We start from the raw sequence: 13072 nt of genomic DNA, 5'->3' as shown, positions 1-13072 counted from the left end.
TTAAATAAATATATCCTAACATATTTTTTTTTTCATTGTGAAAAGATTTGCAGCCAAATAATTAAAAAAAATGTTTCTTTAAAATTACAAATTCAAATTACAAATTTCCAGAATAATGTGTCAAACTTGTAAATTTCAACAAGACAGAAATGCACCAAAGCAAACTAGAAAAAATCACATCCAAGAATGATCAGAATTTATACTGTCTCATTGCAGAAATCTTTTGCCGTTATTTTTTGCCAAGATTAGGGAGAAGAGAACAAGCCATGGTCACAGCTTGGAGAGAGGAGGCCTGCTCAATGTTGCTTCAATTGTTCCATGAGGCTCATCAGTTGGCAAATACACATCATCAGCAAACTGCAAAGGCAAATGCTTAGAAATCTGCCAACATGAAATTTCCATATTGCAAACCATATAAGCGATAATAATTTAGGGAAAATTTGGAGAAAACATTGAAATTCAATAGTTTTTAGGTAGTCTTTTAAATATAAGACCTAAATCTTGCCTATTTACAAAAATAACATCCTCCTAACTTTGGCTTCATTCAAGAAAGCTTTGATACTGCTTTTTAAAAAGACTTTTTAGTACAAAAATTTCAACCGTTTTAGAAAGAAAGAAGAAAGCCGTCCCAAACGAAGCCTGTCTTCTTAAATTTCTTAGTTTTTATCAAATTCTCAATGGTTTGACTATGGCAGGCGAAATACACGAATACGATAAGCTAGAAAAATAGTATGAGTGTTAGTTTTATAAATATGTAATTTTCTGATGTTTTGCATGCAAATTTTCCTAACAAAAATTAGAAGTGCTCTAATTCTCAAAAAATACAATAATTTATAATATCTTATATTACCAAAAAAATATAATTGCAAAATTTTGAGAAGTAGAACTCAAGGAATTCTCATAACTAACATGAATGATGTGCTGAAATTCATTGTAAGTCTTACAAAAAGAAAGTTAATATCCGCTGTAAAATATAAACTTAGTATTCATTTGTGATATCAAATTTGTTACTTTCTAACACAATTTTTTTATTTAAAAATTATATAAAAAAAAAAAATTGGTACTAAAAAACTACTTTAAAAAACAGTAAGAAAATTATCTCAAAGAAAACATTAATTTTCGTTTGGGACGGCTTTCTTACTGCTTCTTAAAGCCAATTTCTAGTACTAATTTTTGTACTAAAAAACTACTTTATGAAACAGTAAGAAAGTTGTCGTTTGAAATGTGCATTAAAAAAGCAGTATCTCACCTTGACCAAGTTTGGATTGTCTTTGCTAGATAAGTTGACTGGCAAGAAATGGATGTTTGGCATTCTCAGTTGAATAGATGCTATATCTGGAAACCTGTCAATTGGCAGGAAATAAGTATTTGAGATTGCAGACTCGGAACAGGAAATATTATAAGTCAAAACATTTGCGGTCAGAAAATTCTGATTAAAATTTTATCAAGACGGTATAACACATAAAAAATTATATCACATGCATCTTAAAGCCAATCCAACGGCTCTAAGATTCATCCTGATTAAAAATTTAATCAAAATTTCTTGTGCCATTTTTTTCCTTGAAAGTCGTTGCGCCAAACATTGTAACGAAGAAAAAAAGAAACCTGTTAAGAACAGCTACTGCCATGAGATACAGAGTATTTTGGACCGATGGGCTATATACACCCGAAGTTGGAGGGCCAAAGAAAGTATCTACAATGACTTTTTTGACATCTCGGTATCTTTCGATGAAGAATTTTGATTCTGTAGGAATTGCAGATATGGATTCGAACTGAAACCTACAAAATTGTCAGGGAAACTTTAATTATAAGCAAGATCTTCATTCTTACTCAGCAATGCATAAAAAACATTATTTGATACTAAAAGAGGTGATGCAATAACCATTCAGGATCTTACATCAAGCTGCACTTATATGCAATCTTCCAGAGAACTTCCTTCATGACCTCATTTATAGTATCATTTAGTAAACTTAATTTATGTGAGCGTGTCTAATAGGAGTCAAATTTGATTTTATTATTATAGTATTGTCCTTAGTTTGATAATGCGTTCTGGTTATTATAAACATTTCATCTGTGTAGTTAGCTCTAGAAATAATCTCATCAAAGTTTAAAAAAAAAATTGGATGAGTTGAGGATCCCAATAGAATCTTGGAATGATGTAACTTTTGTCATTGTATCATGTCCTTTATTTCCCTTCTTTGGCTGCTTCGTTTTCTGAGTGATGTAACTTACCCCTTTCTTCTTATTAAAATTTGATAATGAAGTTATCATATGACTTCTCACTGTTTTTCCTTCTCACTAAATCAGATTTGGGATTGATGGCTTATGACTTATCGTGATGTTATACAATAGTGGATAAAGAAACTCCCTCAATGGTCCCCATCATTGTTGTCTCCTACACGTAAGCGAGATCAGAGGAAAAAAAAAAAAAAAAAACCATTTGGAGAGAATGTATGATGTGATATGATAAATGAAGGAATACTGGCAGTAACTGAGAAACTCCCACAGTGGTTTCCATCATTGTTGTCTATTTACAATTGAGGGAGATCTGAGGAAAAATGGGTATGGAAACAAGATCATCAGAAGGAGATTCTTTTGAAAAAGAAATACTGGCAGCACCCTTTGTTGTTATTGGCACACATGAGATTTCTAGGACTTCTTTTATTGTTGAAGTTTCTACGGGTCATTCTGACCATAAGGGTCAACAATGCAACAAACATAACGGCAGGCACCATTTGAAAGTTCTTTAGTTTTTTGGCTCTAATAGCTTCATTGATATAAAGGGACTAACAACACCATTGCTAGAGAAGATGACTCTGAAATAGGAGCAAGCGTCGTGATTTTGGAGTCTAGCATAAACTCAAAATCATCACACCTTAAACCCTAATAAAAGCTTGATATATGCATATCCCGTATTTGCAACAAGCATGGGAAAAGTTTTGAATTAGCTTAGGTCTTCCATAAGAATTATACTTTCACAAACGACCAAATAATCACAAAAATGATAGCATAGATACTCATGAAATAGCATGCAAAATGACTTTCTAGCTTATCTTATCCTACAAAAGAATGACTCGATTATGAAATTATTGGTTGAACATGTTTGGGAAGTAAAACCACGCAACGAAAGATACAAGAATAAAAAATTACAGCAGAAAGAAATAATATTAGGATTTAACGTGTAAAAATCCAAAACCGAGAAAAAATCACGGAGCCATTACACCAAGAAATTTACTATAGAAATTTGGGAGAAATAGCACATATTTCTTCTCTCTCTCTCTCTCTCTCTCTCACCTTGTCTCTCTCTTCACCCTTACACCGTTCTCATACATGAACTAACAAAGAGAAAACACACTTAAACCACCTAGAGAAGCAACCCTTCATGAAAAATGAGAAAAAAATGCCCAGCTCGCCTCACAACACCGCGACGCCAGGTTTGGAGCACAACGGCGCTCAACTCTCTATCGCCAGTCTGCTTGACAGTGCCGGGTTTGGAGCACGCGACACTTCGCTCTCTGTCTGTCACCAAGAAACTATACAACATCACAACGCTTGGGTACACAGCACTGTACAGTTGTACAAAAAAAAATCGAAAGCAAAGCATCCAAACCCAAGCAGGTGGAGGATCCCCTGCAACAATACAGTGAGCTCAACGATTGTATTGAGATCTGAGGCAATAGTACAACTTGATTGATAGGACATAATCAAATTTTACACAAAACTAATAATCTCTCAGTTGGAAATTGATTGCGATCAATCCTTCCCCTGATCTGTAGCACAAATTATAGTATCTGTAGTGTGGCTCACCCCTACTCTCATCCTTCATGAACACTAATTGAATCTACACATAGCTTCAATTTATCAATTTTCACCGTCTTCGTCAACATGTTTGCAAGATTCTAAGTCGTTTGAATCTTCTCCAAAGATAAACGACCATCTTTTAGGAGCGATATGATGAAATGATACCGAAGATGGATGTGTTTTGTGCAAGCGTGGAATACAACATTCTTGTCTAGATGAATAGCACTCTTTGCCAAGTTCTGTCAAGAAATTTGCAACCATATCATCTCCTTGCAAACATCAATGATAGTAATATACTCAACTTCTGTGGTTGAGAGCACAATAATCTTCTATAACTTGGAAACTATACTAAATGTAGTCTTTCCCAAAGTGAATATATAACCAGTTATGCTTCTTCTACCATCAAGATCTCCAACAAAATCATAATCTAAATACCCCTGTAGATAAATTCCAACATCTCCAAAAAAAGATCTTTATTAACTGATCCTCTCAAGTACTTGAGAATTCACTTAACCGCCTCTCAATGAAGTTTGTCTGGATTACTCATAAATCTACCGACTATCTAGTCTCATATAAATCATAGCGTACATCAAACTTCCAACTGTTGAAGCATATAGAGTCCTCCCCATCTGTTCTTGCTCTTTTTCAAATAAGGGCGATTTTCCTTAGATAGCTAAATATGACTATCCAAGGGAGTGTAAACAGATTTTGTCTTACTCATGTTGAATCTCTACAACACGTTTTCAATATACTCAGCTTAAAAACAACTTGAATATACATACACTTCTATCCCTAGTGATTCTAATACCAAGAATTTTCTTTGTTGGACTAAAATTTTTCAATTCAAACTCCTATGATAACTGCTCCTTGAAACATATTATCTTCTTCATATATGATCCTACAATCAGCATGTTATCTACATTCAAAAGTAGAATGATATAATAATTATCAAAATATATGAAAAAACAACATTGATCAGTCAACACTTTGTGTATCTCTTGTTTGACATAAACCTATCAAAACTCCTGTAGCACTATTTTGATGTCTGCTTCAACCCATATAAGCTCTTTATGAGACTACACACGAAATCCTTTTTACGTGCGATCACATATCCCCGAGATTACACATTGTACAACTCTTCATGAAGAAATGTGTTATGAATTGGAAGCAATCTCAGCAAAAACCAGTGAATGACACAATAATTTGAGGAAGAGAAACTCACCAAAACTCAAACTAAAGAAAGATATTCACAAGATAAAATTGGATCTTCAATTGGAGTGGAAGATCCGGCTCTCCAAAGTCTCTAGATGCCGCTAGAACCCACACAAGAAACCAGAAAACAACAAGCTATAGAAAAAACAAGATGAAAACCTAACCCTAGCCCCCCAAAGCATACTTAAGCATATAATCATTAGGTAAATCCCAAAACAACCCCTTCTATTTGAATTTTTCCTACTAAGATTCCCTTAATTTCCTCTTAATTAAGCTAGTGGACCCCACTATTTGAATGTTTCCTACTAAGATCCCCTTAATTTCCTCTTAATTAAGCTAGTGGACCCCACATAGAAGGCGTGGAAGGCATGGGGAGCAGAACCTGCTTGTTCCGCCTCTAGTAATATTGAACCGGTCTATCAATACTCTCCTCTCAAAGAGCCACCTTGTCCTCAAGGTGGAAGGAGAGAAAATGACACTTCACCAACTCGTATGGTTCCCAAGTGGCATTATAGCTAGGTAGGTTCTTTCATTTGATCAACACTTCCTTCGACTCACCCTCTCCCTGACGAACTCCATTAAGCTCAAGTGGTTCTAAAATCACCTCTTGATAACTCTAAACTAGCTATATGCAGACCTTTGTGATCAAGCAGGAGATTAGTTAGTGCATTACCATCTACCTGCATAAATCATGAAAGTAGTGCACGACAGTCTACCTGTATAAAGCAGCAAACAACTCAATCCAGAAGCTGCTACAAAATGCCATCGGATTCGTAACTTCTATACAAGCGGACAAAAGGTGTCTACAAATGATTTCAAAGTACCCCCGCACGTGCACCGTAGTTTGTATACACATAGGTACACTAAAAGGGGTAAAAGCAATTACAAAACCCGCATGGGTCCCGGCGAGCGTGTTATTGGTACACACATGATGTCTAGGGATGATGCGCGAGTTGATAAGTGAATTTAAGTTTGAACCCGATTCCTCATATACGAATCAATAGGAGTCGACAAGGTTCAAACCATTAAACAAATATACGGTTGCGGCGACCGGTATATTTGTCTTATTACATTCATATTAGGCCTTCAAGGCCTATAACAATATGAATTCGCTAATAAAGGCATAAAGCCTACGAAACCCGATCCTCTGTCGACAGCCAGACAGAGTCGACAAGGTTCAAGCTACAAATGAAAGTGCCCCCAAACACCCCGATGATGGTCGTGTTGAATGCTTATCTCAACCGGAGGGGTTCATTCCAAACATTTCAATAATTCCACCCAAATACCCACAAATCCAATACTCCTAAAAAATCAAAAACTCCAAAATCATCCCAAATTTCAAAATATTTAAAATTGAAGTAAATCCATCAAACACTTAAAGCAAACTCTATCCACCCTCCGCAACAGTTTGCTGAGGTGGACAAATTGAAATGTACTTCAGCTCACAAAGAGCTAATGCCTAGTCGAAAATATCACTAGGATCCATTCTCAAACAATCTTCTGCCAATAAGGATGTGGTACGTGTCCTCTACCCGGCGGTTTTGCCGCCAAATGGCACAGCAGGATAAATGGTTATGACTCGGGCCCTCTGAACCGAGTGGTTTTGCCATCAAATGGCACCACGAAATACTGATTATGGCCAGAGCCAATACATTCATTATTGGTATCAAATCCTTGAGATATGAATCAATAGGATATGATCGATAGGGCACAAAGCTCTCTGTTAGCTAATGTAGATTCAAATTTGTCCCCTTAGACAAATATTCACCCCATGTCTACAAGATCCCCTTGGACGAAGCAACCCATGGCTGCTGACAAGGATCCTTCTGTCAGGTTGGGTCGACAACCTCCTCTGACTAAGTAGACCAGGGACCAATTATGGTCCGGGATGACGGAACCATGGATCTTGATCGGGTCTATCATCCATTCCCCCACCATCCACTTCAAGTGCAAGATAGTGCAATTTCCAATTTTAAATATCAAATCTTCAAACTCTCCAATTTTCCAACCATTCCAAATATCCATTGCTGCTACTATATGTCAGATAACACGTATTCTCTACGTATCTGATTGACGACTAGCCTTAATTGAAAGTTCTCTCTCGTGATCGAGAGGGGTAATTAACTATAGGGGCTTGGGCCTATAGGAAACCAGATCATAAAGACCTCGCAAAATGTGGGCAAAATCTCTGGATAGTGTCTTATCTACAAATCCATCTGCCTTCTAAAATTTACCCCGGAACTTAGTTCGTTAAAACTTCCTCGCCAAAAGAAAAGCAAACAATGTGCGGGCGGAGGCCAGGGCCAAATTTTCGGAGCCCACAGATAAACACTTGGCCCATACCCTAGGTGTTTCTGAAGCAAAACACCGTAAGTATATCCCCAAGCTTTTGTTCACAACTTCAGTCTTTCCATCCGTCTGGGGTGATAAGTGGTGCTCCTCTTTAGCAATATCCCTTATAGCCTAAATAATTCCCTATATAAATGACTAATGAACACCTTCTCTATCAGATACTATAGACTCCAGTATCCCATATACCTCTCATCATATCTGAAGCATAATTCCTTAGTCCGTTTTTCTGCAACTCCTTAGTGAGCTTTTTGAAATTTTCCTCGAATCTCCCTCATATAGGATTCTCCTTTAGGGCTTCACGAAGGTTTCCCAGTGATGGACTTTTGGGAGCAACGAATGTGGTGGTCATCCTATACGAGCTTTCCTGAACTACTGCCTCGGGTCCCCCTTTCCAGGTGCTTATGGTCCTCCATTAGCTATGCTTGCTCCATACTCTCTCCCAAGTTCTGAGGCCTTATTACTTTAATCGTCACCCGAATCTCTGGTTTGAGTCCCTTCATGAAGTTCCTCTCTAACACTGTCTGAGAAAGGTGGTCCAAACGACTAGTGAAGTACTTGAACCTATCCAAGTACTCAACCACTAAGCCTTTTGTGTCAGGACGAAAAATTGATTGTAAAAGTCTCATCCCCTGCTGGTTTGGAAACGTTCAAACAAGCAATCCTTGAATTCCTTCCAGCTCCTTATGGGTCAACGCATGTCCCTCCATTCGTACCAAGCCAATACCTTCCTTTCCAAACATAGGCCCGCTGCCGTTAGCCTCTCATCCTTCGTCAAACCTTTGGCGGCAAAATGCCTCTCCACCTTATAGATCCATCCGTGTGCATCATCTCCCTCAAAGATGGGCATCTTTAGCTTCCTCACTCTCAGATTGCCTCCGTTTCCCCTGAATCCTCGATAGGCTCCTATTCCACTAAGTGGAGGTATCTCCCAAGCTTCCCAATCCTCCCTTCTGCACTCGTACCAAAATCCTTCTTCAAAATCCCCTCTTTTCAAAATCAGCACCCCTTCACTCGTACCCACTACTCATCTTTTCCTTAGAGATAGGTTCTAGAAGAGGCATCTCATCTTCTCCCTCCAAAACCTCCACCTCTTGATTTCCCCTCCCTTAATAGGACTAGGGTTTCCTCCACTTTCTCATACACCAGTGGCTCCCCTTGTCTCTGATGTCATCATTTTGGGTGTGGCTTCAAGTAACATCTTCAACATTTCTTCGACGACAACAAACATTCCATCCATCTTTTCATGAACGGAAGCAAATTTGTTTTCAAAATCAAGAATCTTCTCCACCAAATCTAATTTCAATTAGCCAATTCCCCCTTCCAATACTTGCACCTTTATTCTCGCCATAGTAACCCGAATCTATGCTATGATACCAATTTGTTAGGAATTTGATGAAATCTCAACAAAAACTAGTGAACGACATAATAATTTGTGGAAGAGAAACACACCAAAACTCAAATTGAAGACAAAAATTAGCAAGATACAGTTGGATCTTGGAAGGGAAGATCCGGCTCTCCCAAGTTTCTAGACGCCACTAGAGGCCACACAAGAAACCAGAAAAAAACAAACTGTAGAAAAAAATGAAAACCTAACCCTAGCCCCCCAAAACATACGTATAGAACATTAAATAAATCCCAAAATAGCCCCTTCTATTTCAATTTTCCCTCATAAAACCTCTTTAATTTCCTATTAATTAAGCTAGTGGACCCCACATAGAAGGGGTGGCAGGCATGGGGTAACATTGAACCTATTCCGCCTATTCCGCCTCAGGTAACATTGAACCTGTCCTATTTGGACCAGTTTATTAAAATGCTATCTTTAAATCCATCTGCTCTAAATATAAATATTCCACTGCTACTATGCTCAACATAAGTTTGACTGTAATCATCTTCACCACTTCAGAGAAAATTCAATGTAGTCCACTTTTATTTACTGAAAACCTTTAACTCAAGTCTAGCCTTATAACGCTTGCTACTATCAGGTTCTTCTTTCAGCCTGTAAACCCTTATTTTGTAGTGCTTTTTTGCTATCTGGTAGCTATGTCAACTCCCAAATAAGATTCAACACAAGTGAATATGATGGGGACATCAGAGCATGAAAAGTGCATCATAGGCATGGCCGTCGATCTATGGCCACGATCAAGTCGATGTAGTTTTGAGTTATTTTCATGTATTTGTCTTTTATTATATTAGTTATCTTTTATTATTTAAGTTGTAATTGTTTTCCCATTTTTACCCCTTAAGGGAGGTCGTATGTAAACTCTGAGGGCATTGTCGTCTTTCTTATTTTGAGTCTTATGTATTAGGCTATTTATAGCCCCTATGTTTCTCTTTGAAGGTTTTAATGAATGATTGAATAAAAAATTTTCCTGCGTTTTGATTTCATGCAAGAGCGAGAGAGAGGTTTAGAGAGAGATCCCTTGGAGAGGGAAGCGCATCACCCACCAACCTTGGAGATAGCTGGGTTTGTGATTCTTCGTCGTTATCTTATTACCCTCTTTCCCTCATCCCCTAGCTGCCAGCCAAAAATCTCCCCTGACCCCTCACCTAAGCCGCCGGCCATTATACCCCCAATATCATCCGCCGCTGAGACCCTAATCCCATTCATCACCCACGACCACTCCCTCACCGCCGGCCACCCTTGGCTCCTCCCCACCCACACCGGCCCACAACCTTCCAACAATAGGTTTCATAATTTTGGTAACTTCCTTCATGCTCAAATTCAAATTAATTTGAACTTGAAAAGTTGCCTAATTTACAAATTCCTATTTTAGGTTACTTCCTAAATTGATTCCTATTTAAATTTTAAATTAAGAGAGGATTAAATACTTCTTTTCAAACTTAATTTATTATTTTAAGTAGGCATTAAATGCCTCATTAATTCCTCCATCCCACTATAGCCGCCGGCCTCCTTTGGTGATTTAAATTAGGAATTGTTTCCTAAACATCCACCTCCTTTATTGGAAACAATTTAAATCCCTTCTCTCCCTCTCTTGGCCGAAAATCCCAAGGGCCCACCCACTTAATCCCTTCCCAAATTTAAGCTTTCCCCCTTGGAATTAAATCCCCAAAATTCTGTCCTACTCTACCCACCCCCTCTGTCTTACTCCATATTCTATTTAAATTATTTCCAAACCTAAAGACTTGATTTGGAAGTTAATTTCAGCTTTCACTCCATAATCCTCTTCTCAAAATCTGAAATCAATCTTCCCCTTGGCCGGTCACTCTCTCTTGCCACTCACTACTTGGATTCTTGAATGAAACCTCTCTCTTTCAAGGGGAAACGGCAAGGACAACAAAGGATCATTACCTTCAACACTTGGAAGAGACTTCTTCTCCTCCAGTTGAACCTTCAAGAGGAGCTTCGACAAACTTTGTCAACACCTCGCCTACTTGTTTCCAGGTTTTGATAAGGGTGAACTTCTTCCCCCTTTTTACTTACCTTTCTAATCCCCTAATCTTGTAGGTGATGACGATTCACAAGGAGCCGAGCTTCACCTTTCCCTAAGCTAGTAAACGTAGGGTTTTGTTCCGCCATTGCCCAAAACCTAGTAAACGTAGGGTTGAGTGCACCTTATTTGCCTCTAATCTTATTGCTAGATTAGGAATTTTGTTGAAAACTATTTACTTAGCATGATTGTTGAATTTCTAACTTGTTTTGGTTTTCCAAGTGCTTGGCAACCGGCTTAGCCTAAACGTAGGCACCCCTCTCTTGTTTTATGTTATCATTTGGATTGCTAATAGCTTAAATCTTACTTGCTTAATTCGAGAAATCATGCAATTTCATTATGAGATACATTTAAAATATTTTAGTCCTGTATCATCTGGTATCAGAGCATGGTTAGCTTAGGATTTTCATACTAGAATTCATCCTAGGCTATTGCTTAATCTTGCATAATTAATTTGGCATTCATACTATTTCTTAAATTATTTTAAATCTTAGTTGTGTTTGCTATCCAGAAATTTTCTACACTCATTTAGTGAGTTTTAAGGTTGTCTCTTAAATATCTAGGTGCTGCCTTCAATATAACTTCCCTAATTACCTAGAATACTTAACGCCTTGTTGTAGTTTGATGTCCAAATATTTTATGCATTGTTTAGTGTCATTCTAGAGAGTCTATCATAGCATTTAGGTGCTGTCCTCTACCTAGATTCCTCCCCTAGTGTCCCCTAGTGTCTAGCCATGGACCTGGAACAACTTGAAAGGACTTTAGACTTGTTGGTAGGTCAAATGAACAACATTAGCCAACAACTCAAAGAGAATCAAGCCGACCTTGCTGAACTTCGCAGGGACACCACCGAACGCTTTGACACACTTGAACGATCTAGGGAACATCCACCCCCTTACACCCCATCTAGACCTCCGTCTATGTATGGGGATGAACCTTATCAAGATGAGAGGCAATATCATGCCAATCATCGAGCTCCACAGTTTGGACACAACCCACACCACGACCCTGGCATGCCACTTATGAAAAATATTAAAGTAGATGCTCCTACCTTTGACGGCACACTCGATCCCCAGCTCTTCCTGAACTGGGTCAAAGTTATGGAGAGTTTCTTTAAGTGGTATAATATTTTTGAGGCTAGGAAGGTTAGTTTTGTCAAGATGAAACTAATGAGTAGGGCGAGTTAGTTTTGGGCCAACTTAGAGAGCCTTAAGGAAGCCAGGAATGATTACCCCATAACTAATTGGTCATCTATGAAGCGTGAACTTAAGCAAAAGTACTTGCCTCCCTCTTACTTTCCTAGATTGTTGGAAAGATGGAATAGGTTGACTCAGGGCAACAAACCGGTCAAGGATTACATCGCATCTTTTAACGACTATTTGATTCGTTGCAAGGGGGAGACCTCCACAACCCCCGCACAGATCCTATCCATATTTCGTACTGGGTTGCGAGAGGATCTTCGCAACGAGTTGTTCGCTCGGAACATCACTACCCTTGAAAATGCCTACAGTTTAGTGTTAGACCTAGAGGAAACCCGTTCCCAACACCCTAGTCGACACCACAACTCTAGACCTTCCTACAGACCTTCTGGTAGTTCCACCCTCATAGTTTAGTGTTAGACCAGGGAGCACTACTCGACCCTCGCCTGGTCCCCCCACTCCCCGTCCTGATATTAGAAGTAAGTCTCCCACTCCGGATACCCCTCGATCTAACCCCGGGACCAAGTGCTTTAGATGTCAGGGGTATGGACATATCGCCTCTCAGTGTTCTAGTCCCTATAAAGTCACGATTATTGAAAAGATCACTGAGGCAGATTTTGAGCCTAAAGTCGATCAGATTCACCAAGTGGACAACGATGGTGAATTCTTTGAGGATGACGACACTGTTGTCATCCATTATATTCAGAAAATTGACATTTCTCCCACCTGCATGGTGAGATGTGCACTGTCACAACCCGTTACCACCGACGACTGCGTAGGACTGCGATCTTTCATACCTACACCAAAATCAAGGATAAGAACTGTAAGGTCGTCGTGGATAGTGGCAGCTGCATCAATGATGTCTCCTCTAGCATGGTGTCTAAGTTTGGCCTGTCTGCCGTTCCCCACCCCAACCCCTATAAGGTAGCTTGGGTCAACACCACTGCCTTAGAGGTAAAGGAACGAAGCTTTATACCCATATCCTTCGATGGCTATAAGAAGAATGTTTGGTGTGATGTTTTGATTATGAATGTTAGACAAATCCTTCTAGGCCATCCC

The 13072-nt window shown here is 38.8% G+C and overlaps 1 protein-coding gene across 1 annotated transcript; it reads right to left on the bottom strand.

Moving 5' to 3' along the window:
• Positions 1–238: 238 nt before the first annotated feature.
• LOC110092579 (uricase-like) lies at positions 239–8212 on the bottom strand. The gene is made up of 5 exons (XM_028700850.1): positions 8090–8212; positions 7827–7994; positions 1606–1784; positions 1250–1343; positions 239–357 (listed from the first exon to the last, which is right to left on the bottom strand). The coding sequence occupies exons 1-5, from the start codon at positions 8210–8212 to the stop codon at positions 271–273; spliced, it is 651 nt and encodes a 216-aa protein (XP_028556683.1). The 3' UTR covers positions 239–270.
• Between the last annotated feature and the right edge of the window lie 4860 nt (positions 8213–13072).

Source organism: Dendrobium catenatum, unplaced genomic scaffold (genome assembly GCF_001605985.2).
Source record: "Dendrobium catenatum unplaced genomic scaffold, ASM160598v2 fragScaff_scaffold_1602, whole genome shotgun sequence".
Taxonomy (NCBI): domain Eukaryota; kingdom Viridiplantae; phylum Streptophyta; class Magnoliopsida; order Asparagales; family Orchidaceae; genus Dendrobium; species Dendrobium catenatum.
The sequence above is the reverse complement of the archived record's forward strand: the minus strand, read 5'-3'. Positions and strand labels throughout refer to the sequence as shown.